Source organism: Neopsephotus bourkii, unplaced genomic scaffold (assembly GCF_033783945.1).
Source record: "Neopsephotus bourkii isolate Nb327-2 ecotype Australia unplaced genomic scaffold, CSIRO-AGI_Nbou_v1 NB_801, whole genome shotgun sequence".
Classification (NCBI taxonomy): domain Eukaryota; kingdom Metazoa; phylum Chordata; class Aves; order Psittaciformes; family Psittacidae; genus Neopsephotus; species Neopsephotus bourkii.
The window spans coordinates 17,847-45,785 of NW_026901297.1; the positions used below are offsets into that span (position 1 = coordinate 17,847).

Below are 27,939 nucleotides of genomic sequence, written 5' to 3' on the forward strand. Positions count from 1 at the left end.
TAATTTTGAGCACCTTTCTTCATTGATAAAAAAATTGAATGTTATGTTACTAGTAGGAGGAACTGATGCATGTGAACCAAGCCCAAAATGAGAACACCACCAAAGTCAAGCAATTTATTGATTTTACAGGAGTATGTTCACAGGGACAGAGTTTGTGATAAAAAAATAACAGTCTCTAATGTGTGATGTAGATATGCTTACCATGATAAATGTTCTGTGTCCTGACTGATGACACCAAGTCATACAACTCTGTTCTTCCCCATGCAAACTGCACTTTTAGACATCAGAACAAACACTCAGTGCTTTCAGAGTATGCATACAGTGCTGTGAGTTCTGAGGGCCCATTTCAGATTAGAAACAACAAAATGCCTAGGTTGATTCAACTGATACAGCATTGCACAGAAAGCTTTGGCATGCGTGTCTTACAGGCCTTTATTGTCAGAATATTTAAAATATGTTGTTCCCTGAACAGCAAGAGTAAGATATCATAAAAATTACTTCATTGTTCTTTAACAGTTCTTTCTGTCCATATCCAGCCTTGTGTGTTAAATAAAGTCTCTTCCTCCTTCTCTAGAAGAGCATTTTAACCTCCAAAACAGTATTTTGCAGTTTATAGAGCTCATTACAACATGTATATGTTAACAGTAGAGAGAAATAGTTTGTCATTAATAAAATGAGCTGTGTAGTACAAAGTAGTGTCTCAAGGGAAATCTTAATTTCTACAAACTGCAAGTTTTCTACTGAGCTTTACTTTTTGAAGGAAAATAGAGACTATTCATTTCTGCAGATAAGTATAGCTCAGATTCTCTGAGGTTTGTTTGTCACTGATATTGACTTAAAATGAAACTAGCGACAACTAGTTTCAGTTTTGTGCCCTTGTTTCACCTGCCTCTAAAATGGAAATTACAATCTCCCCTCTTTGAAGCATCTCTTAGATTATAAACTGTTTAAGACTGGAAATGATTGCATGGTGTGCTACGCTTCAGCCTACAAAGCAGCCAGTACTGACTGTGAAGCTGAGGTTCTACCTGGGTTAAAGTTTAAAAAAATCATCAAGATAAACATTGAAACTTGTTTAATCATATGGGGGTTTTTTGTTTTTTAATCCTTCTGAGATTTTGGGGGATGAAAAATATAACAAGGCTTTTCTCTTTAGGTGTTATGGACACTTGTTATTGTCATGATTGGGTCAGGAATATATGCCTAAGAAGCTTAAGCTGCCAATGGGCTGCTAAGAAACTATCTTGTAGCTGTTTTGTTCTGCTATTTAGGGTTTCTTTTTAGTGTTATAAAGCCTCTGCAAGACAGTCCTTAGTCCCAATTGTTAGCACTTTATCCCAGAATGCTATTATATATTATTTTGTGTGCCAATATACTATACTACCAAATGAGACAAAAATAAATATATAAGTTGCAGGATAGTTCGGAATTAATTCTTTTCATCTCTGGTTACCTCCAGGAACAGCTACCCACATTTTCCTGAGGTCCAGTGATACAAACAAGTGTGGACATGCACTGATGCAAGCACAGACAGGATGCAGGTAATCACATTTTAGCCAGGAGTAACTGTGGCATTGCTTGTGCTAATCTAGGGCATGCACTTTAACATGCTATGTCACAGCAATTGGCAGTGGCCAGAAACCTTTGTTCTTTACACAGCAGGAGACAGAAATGAGAGTTCATGCTGGATTTCAGAATATATTGGTTCGTTTATTTCATGCATGTATTGAGAAGTGACTAGATTATAATTTACTGGCATTTTTTTTTCAATAAATAAAGAACAAATATATGCCTCTATTCAAAGCAGTTTTATCTTGTGCTAGGTACTGTAAAAGCTTCTGGTCATAATTATTTCTGAGTCTTAAGGAGTGGTTTATTTGCTATCATTTTCAACATTTATTTGTAACTCATTCTTCTAATTAATTTAAAAGTAGCAAAGTCAGGAAAATGCTAATTGATAAGCAGCCAGGTACTACACTACTCGGTAACAGTCCAGTTACCGATATTTTTATTTTGCTTGCCTTTTGTCGTCTGTAGTTTGTATTACCATTTAAAAATATATTTTGATATACACTTTTCTATGGGTTATGAGACTACAGGATCTTGTATGACTTTATTCCTTTTATTTCAGCAGGAATATAACAAACAAACCACTGATTTAATCTATATGTCAATAAAAAATAAAGAGTCAGACAATGACAAGATACTTAGAGTTTCGGGACTTCATTTGGATGTGATGTTTTGTGTATCTTAAGCTCAGACTTTTTTTTTTTTTTTCCACATTTCTGTCCATGAAAGCTGAGTTACCACTAGTATGATTTTCAGTTTATTACCCAAAAGGAGTTCTCTGATTTCCTTTACTGTTCATTTACATTGCAAACATTCAGCTCTTCTGGGAATACAAGTTTGTACCCCCAGGAACACACTGGAATTGTGCTTGTTAATTTACATCACATAAAAATTGTCTTTGCTGATTTACTGTGTATCTTTATGCAGAAGGAAAGAGAGAAGAGTGAGAACCATAAAGGACTGCTGCCTTAGAGCTGCTGTTGCCATAGAGCTGCTAACGAGGAAAAAAACTGCAGCATGGATTTCTTCTGCTCTTGAAGGTAAGATGAGGGCACAGCAACGACAGTAGGAGGGGGAGGGGAGGAGAGGGAGGGAGAAGAGGAAGAAAGTCTGCGTCCTTGCTGTCTAAAAAAGGAAATTCAGTGTCAGTGTTCATGAGCAGAACTGCTGGTGCAGAAGAGCAAAGCTATCTCAGTTGTTTAGAGCAGCAAGAATGATGAGCAAGCAAGTGCACTCCCTTGCTTTCAGGAGGAAATACCGTGAAGAAAGCAGGGAGAAGAGGAGTGACTTTATTGTTTAGAAAATACTGGTGCTTCCAGATAGCTTATAGGTACTACTTTGGCATTAATATTGTTACCCTGGGTAAAGACAGCTGTGAAAAAACTCAGTAGATAAGCAAGAAGAAAAAGTGGCAGTAAAAAATTCAGCATAATCTTCAGCTGATCAATTCTGTCTGTATTAAAATGTGTCTGTATTAAAATGTATGATACTAGTATTTTGATGTTGCTTCACTATCTGATTGCTGTATTACTGTGTGTGTTTGGATAGAACAGCCCTTCCTTACAATTTCTTTCTTTTTTGCTCTTTATGACCATTTATCAAATGGTGTTTGATTGTTTCTCCTGGAATCTTTGAATATATAGCAGCATTTTAGTTGGATCGAAAATCAGCAGTTCAGGGTGTAAATAAATAAAAGCATATTAAGGATTCAGAATTTTTCTTCGCATTACAGTTTCTCGCTGTGAAATTGCTGTTCTTTGGGATTATAGCACTTAGCTCATACGTGCCATTTCCCAATTATGGGGAATCTCACCATGTGAGGTATATTGATCATTGTTGCCATTTCAAAGGTATGTCATAAAGAATTTGTTGTGTAAAGTGTGTTCTTACTAGTGGGACTCATTTTGTGATGCAGACTAACTGAGTCAGACCCGTTAGCTGAAGACAGTTTTTTTCAGCGGTCTTCAGAACCGTTCTTTTTATTTATGAAAGTCTCCAGTGCAGGCAGTGGTTGATGACATCCGTTAAGATTTGCATGGGTCTCTTGAGCCAGCACACATGGTGATCAAACTTAATCCATGACTGAAACCCTTGCAATACAAGTGGTTATGATTTAGTTCAATGTCAGCAAGGGGTTTATTCATCTGCTCCAAACAATTGTTAGCATCCTGCTGGAGTGAATAATCATGTTAGGACTGAGTTCCGCAGAACATTAGGCACTACATTTCAGAATAGATTACTGAATTTCTGGATCAAACCCATTTGAGTTCTTCAGAGATCTAAGGGGATTATTCAAACAAATATGACTGTATAATAAACACCTTTTTATACAGTAACTGCTCAAGAAGGAATAGATGGTCCCTATGCAGACTAAAATTTAGTTGCTTTAGATAAAGATTTAGTGGAAGGTTAGTGTTAGATCAATTTGATATAGTTCTTCATTGACAAAAACAGGTAGCCAGAAACACAATATAGCTAACTGACAGGTTATTGTTTTGCAAATAGTATGTATATTCACTGGTTCCAGTTGATGGTGGCTAATATTTAGAGTGGAAAAGAGAAGAGCTACAGCAGCACTAATACGGAAATTTCTTGGTTGATTGTGTCCAGTGTGTGAAGTGAAACACAGATGAAGTGAAACACAGATGCATAACCTTCATGTTGACACTATTCCTATGCTAGACTGTCAGGTACAATCAACAGATTACCAACTCTAGAGAAAGTTTCAGAGGCATCTCTTATGATAAAAGAGACATGTTTTATGATAAAAAAGTAACTTATTTGGAAGCTAAACGAAGTAGAAGAGTTGTTTGTAAATCTACTTATCTGTCCATAAATTTGTGCTGAATGCTGAAGAAAGAGGCAATCTTACAGCTTATGCTTGTTTTTCCTGCTTCTTCCATCTAGTTTATATTGTGGGAACGGTCAAGAGAGTAAGGAAGTATGGTAAAACATTATCCAGAGCACTGTAATCTCTGCATTTTGGCCAGGAATAAAGCTGTTAAGCCACTAGTGCTGTTGAGGTTAATGGCAGGACCTGCACTGGTGCCCCAAACTTTCCAAAATATAAGAGGGTGTACTGATGGGTGATACTGCCTGTTACCTTTTTCTGCTTGTAAGGAGGTGTTGCACTGCCCAGTGTTCATCTCAGTCAGTTCCAAGTAACATCAGTTTTCTACACTGTAGGCTTCTTCTGAGTGCTCTAAGGCCTGATTTTTAGAAATGCTGAATACCTGCAATGCTGTTTAAAGTTAATGGGAGCACAGGCTTCTCAGCAAAATTGAAAATCAGGCCTTAGAACTCAAACAAGAGGTTTTAGTTTAACAGTCACAAGACTGCTTAAATGATAGTCTGAATTCTACATACTTTATGGAACTGATTTTTTTTTTGTTTGTGGGTTTTTTTGCAAAACATATTGCCAATATTTTCTTGATTCCAGGAAAGCTGAGCTATGACCCATTATATCCCTTGATTTTTATTAATTTTGTTAGCATTATGACTCTTTTACTTAATACACAACTAGTAGAACAGCTGGCACATACGAATGAAGAGAATTCAGTTATAATAGATTTAATTCTCTGTGATGCTTTATGGCATTGATCTTTTTTCTATTGGATTGAATGGCAAGGAATTCTGCTGTCATGCTTAAGGGTTAGAATAAAAACTTAAAACAACGTTCCTTTATTGTTTAAATTTCTTTCCATGCATCTGGTGGATTTTTCAATGTACTGAACTATAGTGTCTTGGGCATGTAAGTCAGTCTTTCTTTAAACGTGCTATAGCTCCCCGTTTTGTTGGTGAGCATTACATTCACCCCTTGAAATCAACAATTGTCCATTCTTGTCCCCAGCTGTTTGAGTTTTTTATAGTAACCTAACTTTCAGTTAAAAATTCATTTTCCCTTGGTAAAAGGTATATCCTCATTCATTCTCTGCCTTAATCAGTTTTGCCTGTTCACCCCCTTGTTTTTTGTTCACATTGTTATATTTTCGTTTCAAGCCAAGAGATCTGTCAGGGCTTCTGTAATAAGTATATCCAGTGGAAGATGGAGAGTTACCCACTGAATTCATACAGTGACTTCTCATAAAAGATATTTTGGGTTCAGGCTCTTCAGTTTTACAACAAATATACTTCTTTGGCATGACTCTGGATTCTGTGGGGAATTCTGGTTCTCTGTGACTCACTTTGAGTTAAAACAGCAAGGGACTGTTGTGTGAAAAGGGACTTTGCTGTGTGAAACCAGTAGTTTAACGCCTGATCTTCAACCCACAGACCAGCACTTTCAGTATTCATGGCAGAAGAGAAAAGAATCACTAACAGGTTTATAATCCCTATTACTTCATACTGGTAGGAGTTACTCCTTTGGAACTTACATTTAGGTTTTCATTGAGCAGCAGATTGAAAACAGTTCAGTAACAGCAGTAATACTAGCATTCATTGTAGCAAGATGCCTTACCCAATTAGGAAAGCCTTCACTCTTTCCTCCTTAAAGCAACCTTCTTATTTTAGAATGCTGTAGAACCACTGCATTATTAATTATATTATACCAATTTAACTTCACTTAAAGCTTTACTAAAACTGTGGAAGCTGAATTATACTAATGTAGCCATGTAAACACAGCAGAATTAGGAGTCAAGTGTGAGCAGCTAGTCACAGAATTGAAAATATCTATCCCTGCTGGTTTGGGGGGGGTGGGGTGTGTTTCTGGTTGGGTTTTTTGTGTGTGTGTGTGTGTGGGGGGGGGGTTTGTTTTTTTTTGTTTGTTTTTTTTTTTTTGCTTGTTTTGTTTTTGTATCTGAGGAATTTGTACACTGAATTTGGTACAGCTCTGTCTATATGACAATGGCCAGGCAGGGGTTGTCATTTCTAATTCTCTAGGCAATTAGACCCATTTTATCCTCAGGTCTGATATTTCTAAATTGTGAGTAATTAGCTTGCTGGCTGAGAGACCTGAGAAAACAAGGGAAAAAATTGTTAAATTGTTTCTTACATCAGATCAAATGCCAGTGTTCTCCACATTATCTGTTGTCAGGTGCTTGCACATCTCTCTCCCTTGGCTAGTTACACTATGTGAACACAACATTACAGGATGGTCGGATTTGACAAGCATGATTAAAAGGTCATGTCTGAACTATAGCAAAAATCCAGTAGGCCTTCGATAATAGACATGAGGAATTTTTTATAGGTCAGTTAAAATATGTATTTTTATCTCATTGTCACAGACGGAATGAACAAGAGAGAGCCCATTAAATCCAGACAGCTGCAGAATGGCCATCAGGTGGCTCTGCATCTCAACTGAGGTTTAATTCAGACATATTTTCATACCCCAGCCTCTTAGTTCCGATTATCTGTATCAGAAGGATTCAGTATTTCTGCTGCAGGACTAGCTATTTTTTTTTTAATATTCATGAAATTGTACTTAGAGCATTATTTCTATACCTTACCCATAATAAGTAACAGGCAATTTATTTTTAATGCTCTATTGATAGAGCTTAATATATAAAAGAGATTGCACAGACGTGGTGGTTTTATCTACAGTGTTACTGGCCCAGAAGAAACTCCTGAGTTTTAAGCCTGGTTAAAGCTTTCCTGGCAATCACAAACCCCTAATTGTACATAAAATCTTGTGGCAAAAATTCTGCCACCTGCTGGCCAAGAAAAAAAAGTACTTGTTAAGCAGCGCGGTGCCTTGGATGCAGCGTTGCAGCGCTGTTCCCCCAATAGGAGAAACTGGTCTTCATGCAGAGTGCTTCAGCAGCAGATATGATTAGTCATAGATCCAGGAGTTACTTGTTTTCAGAAAGAAAATATGTACAGCAGTTCTGATCATATATCACCAGTCATGATGGATAATTATCTATCTATCTATCTATCTATCTATTATATCATATGCCTATATGGCAGCAAATTACACTGCGTAAAAAAAGAAAAGTTTAGATGCACATAAGTAGGCTGAATTTATACTCACAGGGACAGTTCCTGATTTTGGATTTCATGACTTTTAAATATATCATTTTAGTGTAGTTTTTAATGCAGTTATTAAAAAATGAAGAAAAAGAAACTGCACATGCAAAACTGTAGTTATCCCAGTTCCTGTATTTTTTATTTTATTTTTTTTTTTTTGCTCCTTGCCTGTGGAGCAAAACTTTCATCCACTTCTCTATCCCATTCACTCTGTTTCCATTTTTGCCACTAAGCTGCTGGTTTCTTTTGTTCTTTTCACACCATCCATATTGCTCTGTCTTTTCCACTTTCGTGTCTTCTGACCTTTCCTGTAGTTATTTTCTATTTCAAGATCCCACTGGATCTTTTGTGCCAAAACCTCCTGATCCTGTTGGTCCCTCTCTTTTGCATCCTCTAAGTGGTCTTCATCTGTCTAATTCTTCCTAACCAGTGAGGTGATGGCAATAGACGCATAGTACACAAAAGAAGGACACATTCCCAGCTGTTGAGTATATAGTGTTGATGCCACAGCAATCCCGGCAGTTGGAATGAACAATATCAGAAAATATATTTTCTGTCTCTGTGGAATTTTTGGAGGATACTTACACTGTGCTCTCAAGGAATGTGGTCTTTTGCAACAAAATCAGTGAAGTGTTACCATTTGTAGTGCCTTATGGTTTCAATAACCTTTTACAGGACGAAATAGTAGTTCAAACTGGTGAAGTGATCTAGCGTTAAAGTATTTATTTATTGCTGAGGTTGTTTTGTTTGTTTTTTGGTTTGGTTTTTTTTTTAGTTGGTTTTGGTTTTTTTTTGGGGGGGGGGGGGCTGGAGAGGGAGTGTCAGTTGTATAAATCATTGGCTCCATAAAGAGAAAACATATTTTAAGTGGCCAGAAATACTTGGTGATTTTTAGGTAATATATCACACCAAAAACTCAACCTTTGGAAGATATCCAGAGTAGAAAATACAATCCATTCTCTAAATTATGCATTACCTATAGAAGAAGGCAGACAAATTGTAGGCAACTAAAGTGTTTGCATTTTTTTCATCTGTCATATTTGTTCACCTCTGCCACATGAAAAATCTGTCAATCACAGTGCCTCTGAGGTGTAGTTAGCATAATGTTCATAGGGAATAAAAGAGCTGCACTATTCAGGATTCTCCCAGTTGTTCCTGGTTATATCATTCAACAGAACAACTGCTAGTGATAGAATGGTGATAATACTAACCTATCGGAAGAAACTGACAGGTAAAACAAGTTCACTTGTTTTATTTTGCTCTTTAAAAGCTCCTTCCAGGAAACTAGAGAAATACTATTTCAGATATCTAAGAAAAGCATCCTTGGCTTGCTTTTGTCTTATCCATATTTGATCAAGAGTCTTCATGTAATCTGCAAAATACTTTGTGACACTTTCAAACATGATACAGTGAGATTTGATGCAGTGATCCACTTTGTACTTACAGCAATTTGAGGCAGTTACAATTTTAACTTCTGCAGCCAAAGGCTATTGAATTGCCTGGTGCCTTTATTAGACAGATTCTGAAGCGTCAGTGCCATTGCCTGGTTGACATCTTTCCAAATATATGAAAATACAGAGTATTGCCTTATGATCCTAGGTCCCCAGAACTGGTGGTGACCTACTTGGGTATCTTAGCTAACAGAATAGGAGCTTTTGCCTCTTCACATTTTAAATATTTTGAAAGGCTATTTTTTTTTTCTTTTCCTATATAGAATTTCTGGAAGGGCTACTACAGTGTTTGAATCATAGTAAAGCATCTGAGAGATCAAGGTCTTTCATTTCATTTTGGGAAGGTGTTGGGTTTTCTGTCACTGGATTGCTGTTTTCTACTGCAGAAGGCAAGAGATCCTCATTTGTGAATTCTCTGGGAAAGCCAGAAGGAGCTGGAATGTCCATAATTTCTTTCCATGGTTTTCCAGGGCATCTGGGGAGAGGAGATTCTGGGCGATCTCACAACCCATTAAATAGAGAAGTATCAGGAAGAATTAGTGGTTCTGCAGGTGTACTGGTTTCCTTTCTTGCAACCCCTGGGTTACCTATTTCTGATGCTGTTTCAGCACTGGGTGATGGGAGGGTTTTGTTTTGGTTAAAACCACTTTCACTAGACTCCTCAGAAGATTTGGGGTTTAGATGTTTATGTTTCCCGTTTTCACTGTGTTTTTTATGCCCACACCCATGACCAGTTCTGTGCCTACAACCACTTTGATGTTTATACCTTCTGTCAGACTCATGATCCTTTTTATGCCCATGTTTATGCCCATGTTCATGCCCGTGTTCATGCCCGTGTTCATGCCCGTGTTCATGCCCGTGTTTATGCCCGTGTTTATGCCCGTGTTCATGCCCATGTTTATGCCCGTGTTCATGCCCGTGTTCATGCCCGTGTTTATGCCCGTGTTTATGCCCGTGTTCATGCCCGTGTTCATGCCCGTGTTCATGCCCGTGTTTATGCTCAGGTTCACCTTCACCTTCTGGTTCCTGTCCACTATCTTCTCTTGTTTCTTTATCAGGTCTTTGCTCATCTTCTCTAGTTTCTTTATCAGGTCTTTGCTTTTCTTCTTCCTTTTTATTGGAGCATGGCATTTCATTTGGCTGATTTAGCATAACAAGACTTCGAAAAGGTGTGAATCCAGGAGGCCTTCTTAGAAGTACAGCCTAAAAAACATTGCAATAATAGCCATATTTCTTACATAAACAAGAATGATCATTTCAGATTCAAGAGATTCAGAAGTTGGGTCATTGCAGTATATGAATAATTTAGCAGAAATATGCTATCATATTTTTAAAGTAAGCTAAATAATTATCTTTTCTGTCTGTGATAAGTGTGGAAACATAAACATCCTCCTGAATAACTCCAGAGTAATTTAGCACTTACGTGTTAAAAGAAAAACTTAAGTATCGCTGAAATATTGCCAATTTAACATGGGAATGGTACTATAGAGAGGAGAATGTGTACTGTTTTTAATTTATGAACAATATAGCTGATTTCTAAGATTAAATGTCCCTGCACTTGTTAGAATATAACACTCTGATGTATAAAAGCAGTTTGTGCTAAAGACAAACACATATCTGAGTACCCAATACCAGAATGCACAAAAGATCTGGGTTGTTTTGTTATATGAAATGTAACTATTCAATTTTTTGTTTCTAGATTTGACATATGCATCTCATAAGAATGCCTAGAAATAATACATATAGGCTAAAGTTGATAATATGAAATATTATGAAATATTTATTTGTTATTGAGTAATCTCTATTTCCTACCTCTGTTAAACTAGAAGACAGAGACTGAATGCATGATGTGCAGTCACTGTCCTATATGGGTTTCATATCTCTCCACCATTTGCAGTCTCTAGCTGCAAATCCCAGTTGTTTGGGGTGGAGCTAAACTTGAAAGTTGATAAGGATATTGTAGTGAAAACAAAGCAGAGAGACATTTATCATTGATACATAATGCAACAATAGGTAGTTATGAAGATGCTGAGCACAGCGAAGCTACTGATTATGAATGCAAGTTAATCAATCTGACTTCATTCAGAGTATCTTCTTCATTGGGGAGTATGGGAGTCCCTGCATTTATAAAAAAAAACTGCAATCACTGGAACTACAAAAGTTCTGATAATAAAAGAGATTTATATTTCATTCTGAAATTTTCAAAGTGACCAATGTTCAGGCTAGTTAATTGTGGAGCTGGGCACAAAGGAAACTGAAAGATCTTCTTGCAGAAATTGACAACCCATGGTGGGAGATGCACTACTCATATGAAAAGATTTGCAGATGCTTTTGAAATCTGTGGGGAATAATCACTGCATTGTCAAATACATTTTTGTCTCAATTTTTAAGCCTTGTATGAATTGTAATTCAAAGGAGCTGCTGGGGCTTGATATTTCAGAGCTTAACTGGATAATGCAAACGAGTAGTTGGCAAGCAGAATGTTCTCTCTGTCCTGTTGCCTTTTTATTTCTGTAGTCACTGGGTTATCCCGTGTCTCACCTTGTCATGAGATTGACTCCAGTGTAACAAGTTGCTGAGGTTAGAGGCTGAGAGGGAAGAGTGTGGCATTACTGAAGTTGTTAAAAGAACAATGTGTTCCTTTATGTTTGGTACAAAGTATGGGTTAATTTGGAATGGATAAAGAATTTAATTACTGCCTTGGTTCTATGCTGTACTTATATATACGATGATGGGTAATGAAAAGGAATCATACCTTTGAACGTTCTTTCAAGCAGTTAACCTGGGGAAAGATTTTATTCTCCCATGGGATCACATGAATTTGTGCTTCACATAACAATGGTACCTGTTGACAAAACAAAACCCAACACATTAAGGCATCAAACACAAAGGAAGAGTTGTGCCAAAAAAAAACAACCCCAAACCAACAAATACAAACATTATTTTTAAATAATACTTTTAAATACAAATATACTTATAACTTTACCCAAATATCTACAAAATGCATCCTAGTAATGGAGACTTCTTTACTGGGACACATCTGCTTAGCTTTTTGAGATTACAAAATACCTGTGTGAACATTTAATTTTAACTTAATTTGAAGATTGGATCTTGAAAAATTGGATATTTCATCTCCAGCACTTTTGGAGCACTAACTGTGTAATCTGCATGATATTCTTAAGAAATATCGTTTGTTGGTGATGTTTCTCTCTCTAAAAAATTGGGAAATTGAAGTAGAACAGCATTTTTTCCTATTCAGAGCCTGCTTCAGTAATGGATTTTAAATTCTCACAGGTAAATACTGCTCATTTAATGGGAAAAGAGAGGGAAAATGAAACCTCTTTTTCCCAGCCAAATCCCTTGCCAGTGGTTTCTGGCCCTATCAACAATACTCTCCAGTGTCTGGAAAACATTTTTCTGGCATCAGCAGCATGCATTCCAGAAACATCATTCCTTTGCACACCAGTAACATTCCGTTTTCATGTTTTCGTTAGCTGCAAGTCATAGAATCATAGAATGGTTAGGGTTGAAGGGGACCTTAAAGCTCATCTAATTTCAATCCCCCTGCCATGGGCAGGGACACCTTTCACTAGAGCGAGTTGCTCAAAGCCACATCCAACCTGGCCTTGAACACTGTCAGGAATGGGGCAGCCACAGCTTCTCTGGGCAACCTGTACTAGTGACTCACCAGCCTCATAGTGAAGACTTTTTTTACTGATATCTAATCCAAATCTCCCCTCTTTCAGTTTAAACCATTTGTGCTGTCACTACATGCCCTTGTAAAAAGTCCCTTTCCACCTTATTTGTAGGTCCCCTTTAGGTGCTAGAAGACTGTTACAAGGTCTTCCCAACTTTTTCAGCCTGTCTCCATAGGAGAGCTGCTGCAGCCCCCAGATCATCTTTGTGGCCCTCTGTAGATTTGCACCAGCAGGTTCACATCCTTTTTTATGCTGGGGCTTCCAGAGCTGGACACAGTACTTTAGGTGGGGTCTCATGAGAGTGGAGTAGAGGGGGAGAATCACCTTCCTCAAACTGCTGGCCACACTCCTTTTAATACAGCCCAGCAGATGGTTGGCTTTCTGGGCTGCGAGTGCACGCTGCTGGCTCATGTTGAGCTTCGCATCAACAGATATCCCCAAGTCTTCTCCTCAGCGCTGCTCTCAAGTCCACGAAATCAGGGGTATTGTAACTCTTTCCTTTCACAGCAGCCTCTTTCCTCCCTTTCCTTGGCTCGTTATCATCAGAAGAAAATTCCTTTTGCTTTGCCATAAGCATTGATCCTGCAGTTGGAGTGACTCAGTGTCACTCAGTTTCAGCTTCATTTTTTATTAACATTGGCACTGCCTGGGGTTACAAACAGTGAAACATGTCCTGCTTGCTGAAACAAAAGTTCACTGAAAGAGTTAAGAAAACTTGGGATGTGATTTTACGTAAGTGTTTACAAGTTCTAATGCAAATGAATTTGTCCATGAAGACTATTACAGTTGGCAACATCATCATTACTTACACTGTCTGACATGGCTTCACAGTCTTCACTAATTTTTTCAAAGTCTGTCTTTGAACACTTTGTCTTCCAGACTGCAAATCTTACATGGTATTTTTGTCCTGCAACCTCCTGGAAAATTTGCAAGAAGACTTTCTGTGGTAAAGGCATTTTATTGAAAAGGGTTCACAAAAAATTTTTCTACGAGCTTATACTCCTTACATTCTACAAGTCCTGACCACTGGGACAACATATGTTAAGAACAATATAAAAATATTTGGAGGCAAACCTATCTGCTTCTAATCAACTTATTTTTCTCCAATTCCCATTCTCAAAAATTCCAGTATTGAAATTGAAGGAAACAGGTCACAATAATATCAGCCCCACGGATTTGGTTTTGTTGTAGTTGATGCCCATAGCAATTTCATCAGTAACAAATGAAGTCATTAGAGATACTTCTGTAGAGACCCAGATATGATGGAAGAAAAGTGGAATGTGTGTAAAATGAAGAATGTGATAACAGGCTCAGTTGAAAATGAATGTATTTGCCAAATGCATTAAGGAGAGAAACTGCATAGGTTCAAGAATGTGCCTGGTACAAGTTCTCCTATTATTTTTTTACAGAGCCCAAGATAACATATCTTGTGTCAGAGATAGAAGGCAAGACATGAAATTCTGTCTCTTTTAAGTGTGTTTTTAAAGTATATGCATGGCAATATCAAACATGATATGAAAAGTGAGAAAGAAGAATAAGACCTGAATGAAGGAAAAAGGTTTTAAAAAAAGAAAAAGAACTGGTATTATTAGTAAGATAAAGTGAGCTTTGAGAAAAACTCTGGTGTGCTTTTCCTGCCTTCTCCACTGGTACCATCATACTCAGAACTTGTTACCAAAGTATTTTCTGAATCACTCCGCTGTCTTATTTCCAATTCTGTCCTAAACCTCTGTTTTGATACATTGGGACTGTAAACAAGGCAAGAACTGACCAATATTATCTTCCTAATTCCTTGTTCTTCTTTACCCAGCTGTATTTATCTGTACATCTTAAGTTATGCACAGATACACTGAATCTAGCTGGAGTATTATTATTAGCAGAATCAGTATATAAATGAGCATATTTCTCAGAGAAATTTTGAAGCCCCATTTCTTGGAGCTTAGAATAGGGTTGACAGTGTCTAAAATAACATAGAGAGTACTGGTGTGGTGAAACCACATGAGTGGTTTCATCTAATCATTCTTTTTTTTACTTTAGAAGTCTAAGGTATCTTAAAAAAGGCTGGTTAAAAGTGGGGTAGATATACATAAATCAGATAGTCTGAATCAACCTTCTCTCCATGCTTTTAAAATAGTGTTCTTAAAAAAAAAATAAATTAAAAAATCAAGACATAGGAGGTTTTTAACTCAGTTCTGAATTCAAGCCAAGGTGGATAAAACTTAGTAAGCAAAATTGCATGGATATTTCAGTTACCACATTTTACCAACACTTAGAGGAAAACATTATTTGAAATAGAAATACAAACTTTAGCTAACATTCAGCTCAGACCAATAACACTGCCTTGTCTTTTCCTCATCTATGTGGTATATCCCAACCTGAACTGTCGCTGCTTCTATTTCTCCACTTTTGTAGTAGAAATCGTCATTGCTTTCTGAATTATACTTCTCCATGGAAACCTTCAGTAGTTCCCTCAGTTCTGGGTTGTCTTTTGCAACAGTCTTTGGGCAACCAGTTTGAGTGGCAGCAATTACTGTCTCTTCAACTGAAAGAAAGCAACAGATTTCAGATATAAGGAACAAAAAAAATTCAATGTAGGTAATGGCTGGAAAAAAAGTTACAAACCTCTGCCTTCTGGAACACTTCATATTTGGCTCTATCAAATGAAACCAAAATATACTTGAGTTTTATAGGATCAGCATGATCAGGTCTTGGTTATCTAAAAGAGTACTGCATCAGCACCTGGTGTCACATTGGATGCTTAACAGTTTACTCACAGAAACAAGAATGGTGTGTACCAGTTCTGGGTAGCTAGGAAATGAGAGGGAACACCTATGCATATGGAAAGACCTGACTCAACTGAAACGAGACATGTAAGTTATTGCAATGAATGAGTGTGTGGAAGAATGCCATTATCATCTCTTGAAAACAAGTTTGAATGGGTGAGAATGCATCACTTACTACATGGGGTAGTACTGTATACCCTGTTGTAAAGCTCTGAAGCTGTGATAACCTGTGTCGAAATTGATGGTTGGAGGAAAAAGTAGCAATAAGAAGACCATTTGGGAGTTTGACTGCAATGAACTTACAAATTCTAAGAAATCTATTTACTGGGGAAAAAAGAAAGCCTTTAACATAACAAATGCAAATATAGCTATGCAATAGAAAATGAGCAATGGTAGCATCACTAGATGAATTACCAATTTTGAACAAAATCTTAAAAGTCCACAGCTCCTTTCGCTTTCAAAAGAATACATTGGCATTCTTTGGAATGTTAGAAGAAGCTACTATTTAAACAATATGATATGAACTTCCTTGTCATTGTGGTGGAAAAGGAATTAATTCTTGTAGAACAGTTACTGAGTTTGTTAATCTCCAAGTGAGAGTCAGCAACCACTTCCATGTAATAGAAATAGGGCAGTATGCAAAGGATAAAATGTAACTTTTATCTATATAACAAATAGTTGTAGGAAGTGAAAAGTCTGTGGTCATTTTTCATTAAGAGGCAGTGCTTTTCTATTCCCAGAAGAATTACTTTTTTGTTATTATCTGTTTTCATCTCTTGTGTTTTTATTTTGTCTTTCTTTTTACAATTGTAAAAAACCATTGAAAAGTGCAGAACTTGGCAAATTGATAGTGGCTGTGACATACCTGGAAGCTTGCACTGGCTTGCAATATCCACAATCACGTTCTGAAGACTTTGATATGCTTTGGCATCACATTTGCCTACACGCTAGAATAAAAAACACAAAACGGCTTGTTACTTAGAAACAACGAACAAGCTCATGTTTTAAGTCAGCATACTGCTAAGTCAAAAGTATGCTATTAATAATTCCTTCCTTCCTTCAATATACTGGGAAGAAGAAGCCTGACAGGCAGTCTGCAGAGCCAACAAATGATTTGGATTCAAAAGGACCACTCAAAGAAAATAAAACCATAAAAGGGAAGCTAAATGGACTATTTGTATGTGTTAATTACAGAAAGAGACAGGAAGGTTTAGAAGCCAGAATCCTGTTTAATGGAGAACTCACTGGCATTTTTGTCTCAAACTGTGAAGACAAAAAAGATTATGAAATTAACAGATCAAACATTATTAAGTTTCTTGTATTTACTCAGGTGTTCTAAAGAAACCATGGTAGACGGCTTGCTTAAAATTGTCTTGGTATTTTAGAGCTGGAAGAAAGCAGATACCTATCCAGTTCTGTTTTAAAAAGGTTTTAAACCCATAGAACTGATGTCTGTACCATTCCAGTGATTAGAAATAGTTATAAGGAAAGAATTAGGGGGCATGAATACATCAAGGAGAGACCCAGGTTTCTGGAGTAAACAGAAGTCATATTTTGCAGATTTATCAAAGTTCTCAAAAGCATCAAGAAAAGTGGGTAAAGAGACCTGTTGATAAAGTATATGTAGATTTTAAAAAAGGTTTCAGTGAAGTCTCTTATCAAAGACTCTAGAAGAAACTAATCAATTGTAGAATAAAATCTTAGGGCTCTGACAGATACTGTTTTCAAAGCATCCATAAAAAAATCTGCTTAGTTGTTGGTTTAGAAAAAAATAATATCAAGGCTTATTTCCAGGTTAAAGAGAATGATATTATGCTCCACTGAAGTAGTTCTGTGGTTTACATGTATGCCAGATACAGGGTTCTCCCTCTATCTTCCCATTTCAAAATGAACAGTACAGAGCTAAATAAAAGCATGAAACAACTTCCATGGAATTTGGTCATTCCAATGCATGGAATATTCTTGGAATATATATTCTAATAATATCTGCTGATGATCTATTAACAAGGCTTAGCAGTTCAGGGGATAAGCGATAAAAATCTAATCCCACTAACCCTGTGTGATCAAAGCACTATGTGAATGAGGTAGTACTCCTGCATTAGGTGAGGCGACAGAAGTCATTACCTCTAGGTGACAGGCTGGAAAATTCCGGCTCAAGCAGATTAAGTAGCTTGCTTAAGGTTTAAGGGCAGGTGTGGATAATGAAAAGATTTGCTTCACCTAGTTTGATTCTAACTCTTCTATTATTTACCAGTGTTGTAATTATTTCCTTTTTTGATCAATGCCTCTGAAACATGCCAGAGCATTCTTGAGACATCCAAGGAGTAAGTTTTGAGCGAGAGAGGCTCTTGAGTGTAACGCTTAACAGTGCACTTCCACAACAGCTGAAGCAGATGTGAGTTGGGACTCCTGTGGTTCCTCCCCTCCCATTTACCACCACTGTTCATTACTATTTGTGTTCCTGTCCTGTACCTTGTATTTTCAGAAGCACTTTTCTTCATTCATTGAGAGACAGTTAATTCTGTTCCAGATCAGAGGAAATACCTGGTTTTGCAATACTGTTTAGCTAGTGTATGTATGTTTGTTAATAAATGTCTTTTGAAGCTCTCTTATTTGGACTATGGTAGGGGTAAAGTGCTACTTACTTTTCTTTGAAAATATGTCTTAAGCTGGAAAAATAACGCTTATGTTAATTATCGGGTTTGGGGTTGTACCTGAGTAACTCCTTGAATATCTGGGTAAGAGCTTCTCAAGGGATTTACTATCTGGGTGAGACTCTTTAGATTCTGTAATCTGTAAGCATTTCAGTGGTCATCTTAGTAACCAATTCAGGAGAAGACAGATGTTTTAGTTGCATAAATAGACAACTCTCTAGAAGCCTGGATTTAAACTTCATTCACAAAGTAAAGCAAAACTAAAAATATTTTCTTGAGCTAGATATTAAAGATTATTTGTTAATATGATATTTTCTCAATTAATGAATTTTGAAGATTACTTACACCTCTGGAAGTGGTTTTGCACTCTGGAGTTAAATCTTGAAATTGGTCTTTGGAGCAATTAGTCTCCTCAATTTCATATTTAATTGCATAATTCCATCCAGCTACCACCTAGAACAGATATTTTGGAGATACATCATGTAAACCAATACAAACTTGGAACTTAAACTATTAAAAGTGATTAGCAAAAAAAGCAAAACAACTTTTCTCATGCCTTCCATCCATCAAATCACCTTGCAGTCATTGAGCCATAGAGTATTCATGGAGAGAAAAAAACCCTCCAAACTTGTTCTTGTGATACAAAAGTTAAACTAAGTCATGCATATACTAGAAGCACACTTTGTATTCAGATTCCACTTCTCCTGGCAATCCTGCAGCCTCATAACGATTGGTTTCTTGTGCTTTCCTCCAAAGTATGTGTAATTTATTACTCCCAGTGACAGGAAGCTGGTCTAGATGGATGACTATACTAATACAGCTTGTCAAGTCCTATGTTCCTGAGCATGGGACATAGTAAAGAAGTATCTGAATAATGTAGCTTTACACTGCTGACATCATTTGTTATTGACCGTCCTGCATTTATCATCTACCTATAATTCTGTCTGCCTTCCCCTGCCCACTGTTTTGTCCAGATTTGTAACCCTTTTTTTTCATTTTCTCTCCTGGAAGTAATTCAGTTTTCCTCACTATGGCTACTGCTGCTCACCCATGAAATCTCTCCATGTCACAGTGTTGGGCTAGAAAGGGGAAATAAGAATCAAATATAGGAACTTTCCATTCCAGCTCAATTAAAGTGGAGGGCTCTGACTACTCTCTGTTGGCCAGAAGTGACATGGTGGTTCTTTTTCCAGCTGCTGGATTTTAGTCTGTCTGTGACATTTTGTCATGTGGCTTAAATGTTGTGCAATCTTGTCCTTCAGCTAAGAGGATCATTGCCATCAGTAAATAGTGAGAGGACAGTCTGAATTAAATCATGGGTCAAATTGATATGAGATTAGAAATGCTTTTTGGCTAAGTAAATACATATACATACAAAGAAAAGGATCTATATTTGGTGTTAGGTTATATACTGGTTAAAAAAAACAAATAAAAACTCTACTTTCTAACAACAATCACACTATCCAAGGGAAAGCCTTTCACAGGGAAATAATTGTTGCTTGGAATACCAGATGACACAGAATTTCTGCAACTTGAGAAGTCATTTCTTGTAAAACAGATATTCCTGTGTGCAGAAATCTTTCAGCAAGTGGCATGTTGGCATTTTGTTTTTCTTACCAATTTTTTCTGTATGGGGTTTACTTGCCCTATGGTGTATAGCAGCTGCTGCATATGAGCCCTAATGCATTGCAAAAACGTAGATGCCTGCTGCTGTTTGAGAGGCTGAAGGGTATATGAGGCATCTGTGCTGGCTAACAGTTTTGTCACAGCACCTAGGATAGATCTGCTCCTGCTGGAGCTTCAGAGTGAGGCCAAGTAGACTACCCGAGAGTCTTGAAGATGACACAAGGTGTCTGTGTCAGCAGTGAATGCAAATAAACTGGGGCTGAACACTAGTTAGATGGAACTGCAGATAAAGTATGTTTGCCATCAGTTTGTAAAGTTGAAAGCTCTGAAAATCCAGTAGGTAACAATTTATGATTTCTTATAAATAAAGAGGATTATTTACAGGGTCTACACTATATGTATTTTGTATACTTTTATTGTGAATTATAAGCTAACTTAAAAATCAGAAACACGTACATAAAACAATCAGGGTCTGGAGTTTTGTGGGGTTTTTTTTGGTAAAATTTAGAGAAAAATCATGCACAAACCTGTCTTGTAGCTTCCTTTATTTCCACAAGCTTAAAAAGGAAATGTTCACCACTGTGGTTGTTAAACTTCTGAATGGCTTGTTTCAGAATTTCCAGCACTACTGAACTGTCAGTTGATATAGGATGAAAGCATCCAAGACATGTAGCCTGAGTAAGTGTTATCTTTGGCATAGCTGCAAAACAAAACAAAACAAAAAAGGACTTCATGTAAAACAGACCCAGGTTTTAATTTTTCTTATGTGGGAATGAGAGAAAAGGCTCAATGAGCTAGAACTTTTCCTGCATTTAATTGGGCCGAGCAAAACCCACATTTCAGTTTCAGGGCCTGTAAAGGCATTCACTGCATCATGTTTTAGTTTGTGTTGGTGGGGTGCATCCATGACATTTGGATCCAGGCATGGTTTCAGCAGTAAACTTCATTCAGAGGGGTGGGTGACTTCAGGAGTCATTGCATCTCTGACCCTGACACCATCCAGGAAGAGTCATCACTCATTCAGTCAGGCTAGAGCCACTGGAGGCTACAACTTAGATGTTCTTTCAGATTTTTCAAAGCTCAACCACTGTGGGCAGCTGCTTACTGTCCTCACCATGTTTCAAGGTGGGGACTTTGGCAGGTGTGTTTTGGCTCACCCATGTGAACTGCTCTGACTTTGAGCTTCTTCAGGACTAATTGAACTATTTTGCTGCTGTGCTGTTTGAAACCCCTGCTAGTCACTGGCTGCCAATTACCACTTGGTGTTACCTTCAGGATTAACCAGCTGGATTGTCTGTGTATAGACAAGCTTGATGGGGATGCTCAAACTTCTGTTTCCTACTCCTAATCCTATTAATTCTCTTTCCTTTCTAGTAATCATGGGTTGGATTTTCATAAATTAATTTTATAGTTCAGTACATAAATTAATTTCATGATTCAGTGAGCTTGAGAATGAAAGTGGGACAATATGTGGTCTCTATGGAATTGAAGTAAAATTTGTGTGCCTTACCCTCAGCTGGCTTAAACTGGTTTTAATGGAGGTAAGCCAGCTTCCACCAGCCAGAAACCAGTCCAGAGTCAGTATGAATAAACTGTTCTACAAAGAAGGCTTCTATCTGACATGGTGGGGAAACCCCTCACCAGTAGGATCTATTGTTTTACTCTTTCTGTTTTAATCCATCAGATCTGATTTGTCTCTTCTGTACGTTGTGAATATCTCAGTGTAAGCAATACTATTTAGTCTTAGCTCTCCAAGGGGTACTTGAGAGAAGTCCTGCCCTTCGTATTTTTACCATCACTTTTCTTGACTGACAAATATATGCATGTCACAGAAAAATGTGACCATGTTTCCAAGGAGTAATCACAAAGTAGATAATAAAACATAAAGTGGCCATGGTACCAACATTTTCATAAGTGCTGAACAAACGTGTATTCTTTTTTTTCAGAATTGCTATGACTTGCTAAAAGGAGATGAGCTTCTTAGCCTGAATAGATAATTCATTTATGCATGTTTTATTGGTTTTCTCAGCAAAGATTCAAATGCAGATTTTGTTCCCGTGCATTCTCTGTGGGATTCACACACCTTCTACTGGCAACTAGATGTCACCATTGCCCCACAAATGCATCTAACCCAAGTGATACTCTCTAGCAGAACATGGATTTTGTGTGTACTGCAGTTCCTAGAATGGCACTGGCTGTAGGTATAGACATTTAGCTTTAAATAAGGTAATTAGGAACAAAAAACTGCAAGGTCCCAGCTACCGGTTAGTTTAAAACTGGCTTGGATATGTCTTGCATGAACACGGGGCATAAGCACATAGGGATCTCAGTTGTAAAGCTTTAAAGCAGTGGTCTCTTTGTAATACAGAAAATTACTATGTGAACATAGTCATATATGAATGTCTTGCAGGCAAGAAATGTAGTACTGCTTATTGCTAAGGTCTAAAAGATATCAGAGTTTCTTATACATAATTACATCATTGCTAGATTTTTATTTTGTAAATTAATTTTTTCTTTTTTTTTTTTTAATGAGGGTAAATGTTCTTTTAGTGTGCAAGCAGAAATAATTAGTATTTTTTAGTCTGGAGGAAATGAAGATACAATTTTGTCATATAGTTTTTTTCCTAATAATTTCTGGTGCAATTTTATACCTGAATAAATAAACGATATATAAATATTGTTTATTTAAATATATAAATAAATAAATAAAGAAGCGGTCTCTAGTCTCTAAGTTACTGATATGTTTTGATTTTAAGCAAATTCATTGTAACTTGGTATAATTCCAGTGTTTGAAGAAACTTGCTACACCTGCACGTGTTGGTTTTCATTACCTTGGACAGACACTGACAGTGCTTCACTGACTTAGTCTGTGTGTGCATAATTGTGAAGTGAAATTTTGTCTTTAACATGTAGTTGCTTAAGGATGATTATTTATAAATGTCTGAATAGAACAATAAGGAGCTCCTATCTTTAAAATTACCTGAAAGTTGCAATATTATATTTTTCCCATTCTTATTTGTCAATGTACTTGTTGAATGCTGCCCCAAACAGTTCCATACCTGGAAATATTCTGCAGTCTTGTGAAACATTACTTGTTTTTTCAGCATTATTCATGTGAACCCGAGCTGTGCATTCTCCTGTTTTCTGCAAAAATATATGATAACATTTGTCTTAAACTTGCTGAAGAAAAAGGCAATATTATATATTCCTGTAGCTGTTGAACAAAGTTGACAGTTGCAAATTGAGTTTGGGGAACAAGTTCACATGCACACTTGCAGTAATATCTAATTTGCTAGTTTGTTACCCAAAAAGGAACAGTTTTGTTTGTGAGGAGAGTAGGGGATGAACTGAGCAGATAGTTTGAAAGATTGCTTTGTATCATGATTGATGCATGCTAATTAACTAAAGAATTTGCAGTCAGAATAATGGAACTGAACACATCCTCATAAATGAAGTCTGTATAAATTTTGTATTTACATCATTTCCACACTGCTAGGACAAGATATGCCTCAATGACCATAGCATTTCACATTGATTCATATGGTATCACAACCATGCCGTTTTTTGCATTGTGTAGTGTGGGAAATAACAGTGACTTCCACTGGATATATGCAGTGTTCCTGCCCACTGTGTGTGCCCCAATTGTATTTCTTCTAAGTGCCCTCTAGTAGCATGAGCCAGACATGCTTTATACTGCTAAAAGTCCTCTGCAAATTTTCTGCCATAATGGCTTCCATGTCAGTATTTTTGTTGGTGCAGATCTGAAGTAAATTTGGTTGTGCAAGTTTCTATTATGCATAATTACAGAAAGTTTTATAGCCCTCATACTCTCTGTGTATCTTATGTTGAATTTATGGTGAACCTTCCTATTGGAGCACTGAAATGTTTCCTTCTGTACTTATTCAGGATTATAATGGTAAAGTCATTTTATAATGGTTAACTTTAATATTGTAAACATTTCTGTACTATACTTTAATCCTCTCAAAAGCAACACAGCTAAAAAAACCTAAATTCTCTGCTGTATTTTTCCCCGAAGCAACTGCAGTCCTGATCATTATGCTGATGTTTCTGCACAGAAGACTTTTAAAGAGAACAGATACTTACAGCCTCTGCAGATACTTTGTAATCACAATCTTGCCAGAGTTTGTTTTCCTCAGTGGCGCAAGTGGTTTCTCGTATTCGGTATTTCACATAGAACTGTGCGTCAGGACCTGCCTGGATGAAAATATGCATGTCATTGCTTGTGTAGTGATAGATTAGGTGAAAAGGTAAGAGCTTCAAAAGGTAAATACTATTCATTTTATAGTACGGTCTCAGATTAGCTGCTGGTCTCCATACAAGGTCTCCCAAGTCTTCATAGTTCAGCAATTAACTTATCTAATTATATTAATGAGCCCTTACTTACAAAGGTAGGCAATATGTTGACACAATAGATGCAGTATGATCAGCCACCTTCATTTTAAATTATAGTACCAAGATTTTTAAAACCAGAAATAAGTAGTTATATTCATACTCATATTGAAATGTACTACAAATAAGCAAATTTGGGTTGCTGCTCAAACAGTTAGCATAATTACCAGCTTGGACTGTATTCCTGTCTGACTCCTTCACTCTTACTCTTGGCTTTCTCCCAGATCTGTCTACTTTCCTTCTGTACAATTCTATAGGCAGTCCAGAAACAGCAGCCAGCAATCCTCAGGCAGGCTGGCTGTGCCCAAAGTGCCTTTACACTATAGTAACAGGGTATGTCGGCTGCCTTGCCTACTTGGTGGAAAGGGGTGAGGAGACCATATGCTCTAGAGACAGCCTTTGGCAGTGCCTGCAGTTTTCCTTTAGGTGTAGAAGGTTGTGCTGCTCATGAGGGTAGATTATATAGGTAAATACATTATGATATTTCATCCATAAGACAAAATACAGACAAAGCATTAAGTGAAGTTAGGCCTGGCCTCTGGATTGGTTTCTGATGTAGGTAAATTAGGAGGGGCAGTTTCTCCTTGACATAAACTGAGTAGTGGGACTGTGCCTACAGGTAGCGCTAACATGCTGCAAGGTTTGTGGTTAATCCTTTAGAGGAAATGTAAAGCCAGAAATTACTAGTCTTTCGCAGCCACTAAAGCTGCCCTTCCAATGTGTTTTTTCTAGTACAGCAGCTGCTGGACTTTAACACCAGTTATTCTCAAATTATACTGCTGGAGAATAAATTACAATTCTTGCCTTAGTGGTACCAAGAAAGTGAAGCTGAGCTGATGCAAGTGGAACATACTGGATTTACACTTGTGTAGACACAGAACTAGATTCTCTCTCAGTTTCTGTTGTGTATTGCTACAACTACAGAAGTGTAGAGGTACCTGATACAATGGTTGAAGGTTGTAAAACAGGATGAAAGAGTCTCTAAAAATGTAATGGACTTAATCCTCAGCAGGTATAAATTAACGTTTATATGGAGCTGCATCAGATTATATTATTGGGGATGTGGACTTAAAAAGAGCTGAATTCTGTTTTCTGTTACAGTGTTCTAAGTCTGCAGTAAATCAACTCAGTGAGTAAATGAAAGAAGGGAGAGAAGACATTGTTTCTGTATTTGTTGTTGGTCTATTTCATTATTATAATGAATAGCTATGCCTTTAACTGGGGCAGGTTCAGTCTTTCACCAGTTAGCTTTTATGTTTTATTACCTTATCAATAATGAATGTACATGAATATGTAATACCCAGCTATTTAATTAATGCATTCAACATTGTGAGACTAACGATGAGCAAAGTCTATACTCTTTTTAGAAAAAGAATAACGAATATGAGGAAATCTCTATTGCAGATTCCTTTTTTTAACTTAACATCATAGTCAGATCAATGATTCAAAGTAATAACTGATTTCCATCTCAAATCTTTTAAGGAAAGGAAAGATGGATATCTAGAGAAAGATAATAATTGCAATAAAAGTGTTCTTAAAAACAGAACATTGTTTAAGATAAAATACTGAAACTAATACCTGTCCTTTGGGACTATCAACAAAAGGAAGGTGACATTACAGCTATGATATAATGATATTTGCATTTGGCTGTTGTTAAAGATGTGTGTTGTTCAATGAAGACAGTATGACTATTTGTTTGCTTAATATTAGTTCCATAAAGGGTTTGCCAGATTTTAGTCTTTGTCACTACATGATAAAATCTCCCCAGTTTGAAAACAGGAAAATCTGAGGGTAGGTGCCATGGGATGTAAGTAGTTTACTCTAAAGCATTTAGCAGTTCGTGTCCCCTTTCTGGGTAAAAGTGTCTTGTGATTTTGTAGTGCAAAATATTCTTTCTGACACTGGGTTTCTTATGTTTTACATCTGAAAATCCAATCCAGTAGAAAAAAATGCTAATGATGTTTTCAAGTAAAGTAATGCTTGTCATTATTATGATAATGTCTTCTTTGTATGCCTCTCAGAGGTAAATACTCTTTTGTTAGATTAACACTTGCAGAAGGACTTCAGGCAAGGATCATGTTTCATTCTTTTTTTCTTCTGTAATTTTAGCTGTCACCCTATTTGTCTAAACTGCTGCCTAGTGCTTTTAAATGACTCGGGACTAGTGTCAATCAAATAATAGTCACAAATAATTTATTCCCAGTATTGCCAAATTTTATGAGGTCTTTCTTCTTCATATGTGCTACCAGCTCTTCCCAACAAGATAATATTCACATTTTTTAGAAAGTATGGTTTTGCCATTGACCTGACAACCTTACTGATGATGGAAAGGGACAAGATTCCCAGCACAGAAAGGAGAATTGAGAGTGGACTAGTAAGACACAAACGGTATTAGTGGTAGAAATCATAGAATCATAGAATAGTTAGGGTTGGAAAGGACCTTAAGATCATCAAGTTCCAACTCCCCTGCCATGGGCAGGAACACCTTGCACTAAACCATATCACCCAAGGCCTCATCCAACCTGGCCTTGAGCACTATTCTATTCTTTAGTCCCTGAATTAATAAGCAGTTCACCAGCACACATAGTTCTGTTGATAAGAACATAATAGATGTTCCTTGTCACAGTAGTGAGTATCTTACTGTGCAAGTAATTTCTTTGGGTTTCTTTTAATGTTCTGGAATATGCTTTGCTGTCATGCTTACTTTCTTATGAGGGAGAGAGAGAGAATCTGATTCAGAGTGCATGAACAATTCAAGCCTCTTTTTTTTTCTTTCAAAGTCTACTTACAGTTCTCTTGGCTTCCATCACCATGTGTAGAGCAAATTGATTGCCAGTTGCTATGTCTCCATTGTATTTCTTCAGTGCTGTGTCGACAGCTTTAAAGACATCAGGATCTTCACAGTCCAAAAATTCATATAGAAGAGGGGTGGCTCTGCTAGAGAAAAAGCTACAGCAGAGTGCTAGTACAATAAGATAGATCATAATTAGATTACAAAAAAAAGCCCCCCCTGAGTTAGAAGGCTCTTTAAAAACCAAAGGGAAAAGGAATGCTTGACAGGGTTTTAGTCACCTCTCCTGTTTTTCAGGAGCTACAGCTAAGTAAACAGAATGAATGGGCTGCTGGGGTTGGTTGGTTTTCATCATACCCTGTTTATACTGCAAATAAACTTCTGAGTTTATCTAAATAAACTTTATGTGGTCACCAGAATGACACTAGGGTTATCCACCTGCCATCAAGATAACAGGCTAAATGGCTGCAGCTGGAGACAGGATTAGGCTAAATATGATGGCCCCTGGGCAAAAGAGAAAGCAGAAAGTTTGTAGGTTTCTAGCTTCTTAAAGTCTAAACTGCTACTGAGAATCTATTTTTGAAGGCTTAAATAAAACACCCAAGAATGTCACAGTACCAATGAAGTTCTGGTTTTGGACAGCAACCCTGTAAATTTTATAGATCTGTTTAGTGTTCAGACTGCAATAGTTCTGAGAAGTCAGAACATGTTTGAAAAAGCCTTTGAACAGATGCGTATCATTGAATGTCGCATAACTCTTCAATGACACTTGATAAACCTTGCCCTTCATGCTACTCTTGGAAGGGTCCATCTTTGCTGCCATATGACAGCTGCCTTTGGACCATGGATTAGTTAGTCTTCAGAATGTTTTGTTACCATTACAGGTAGGGAAAGTGATGCCCAAGAACAGGTGATTGAATATGTTGCCTGTGTCTGTCAGAGCCAGAATCAGAGCTGGCTGGGAACATCTGGTGCTTATCTCCAGTGCTGAGT

General features: G+C 37.2%; 1 protein-coding gene across 2 annotated transcripts; it reads right to left on the reverse strand.

Moving 5' to 3' along the window:
- Nucleotides 1-8,335: 8,335 nt before the first annotated feature.
- On the reverse strand, nt 8,336-27,270 carry KNG1 (kininogen 1). 2 transcript variants are annotated; one of them, XM_061355430.1, is made up of 11 exons: nt 26,945-27,268; nt 23,850-23,960; nt 22,805-22,889; nt 20,273-20,445; nt 18,465-18,572; nt 16,331-16,412; nt 15,058-15,224; nt 13,492-13,599; nt 11,740-11,829; nt 10,001-10,187; nt 8,336-9,484 (listed from the first exon to the last, which is right to left on the reverse strand). In XM_061355430.1, the coding sequence occupies exons 1-11, from the start codon at nt 27,137-27,139 to the stop codon at nt 9,279-9,281; spliced, it is 1,512 nt and encodes a 503-aa protein (XP_061211414.1). In that variant the 5' UTR covers nt 27,140-27,268; the 3' UTR covers nt 8,336-9,278. The 2 variants fall into 2 exon arrangements, with proteins under 2 accessions (XP_061211414.1, XP_061211413.1); XM_061355429.1 differs by having other exon boundaries at nt 9,342-10,187; nt 26,945-27,270.
- Nucleotides 27,271-27,939: the final 669 nt, after the last annotated feature.

What these genes read in the sequence shown, in the direction of transcription:
- KNG1 (XM_061355429.1), bottom strand. Translation starts at nt 27,139, where the DNA reads ATGATCTATCTTATTGTACTAGCACTCTGCTGTAGCTTTTTCTCTAGC. An exon ending in GTGAAGCCATGTCAGACAGT is followed by an intron (nt 11,830 to 13,491) that starts GTAAGTAATGAT and finishes TTTTGTCAACAG; the next exon opens with GTACCATTGTTATGTGAAGC. An exon ending in GCTTGAAAGAACGTTCAAAG is followed by an intron (nt 10,188 to 11,739) that starts GTATGATTCCTT and finishes AATGTTTTTTAG; the next exon opens with GCTGTACTTCTAAGAAGGCC.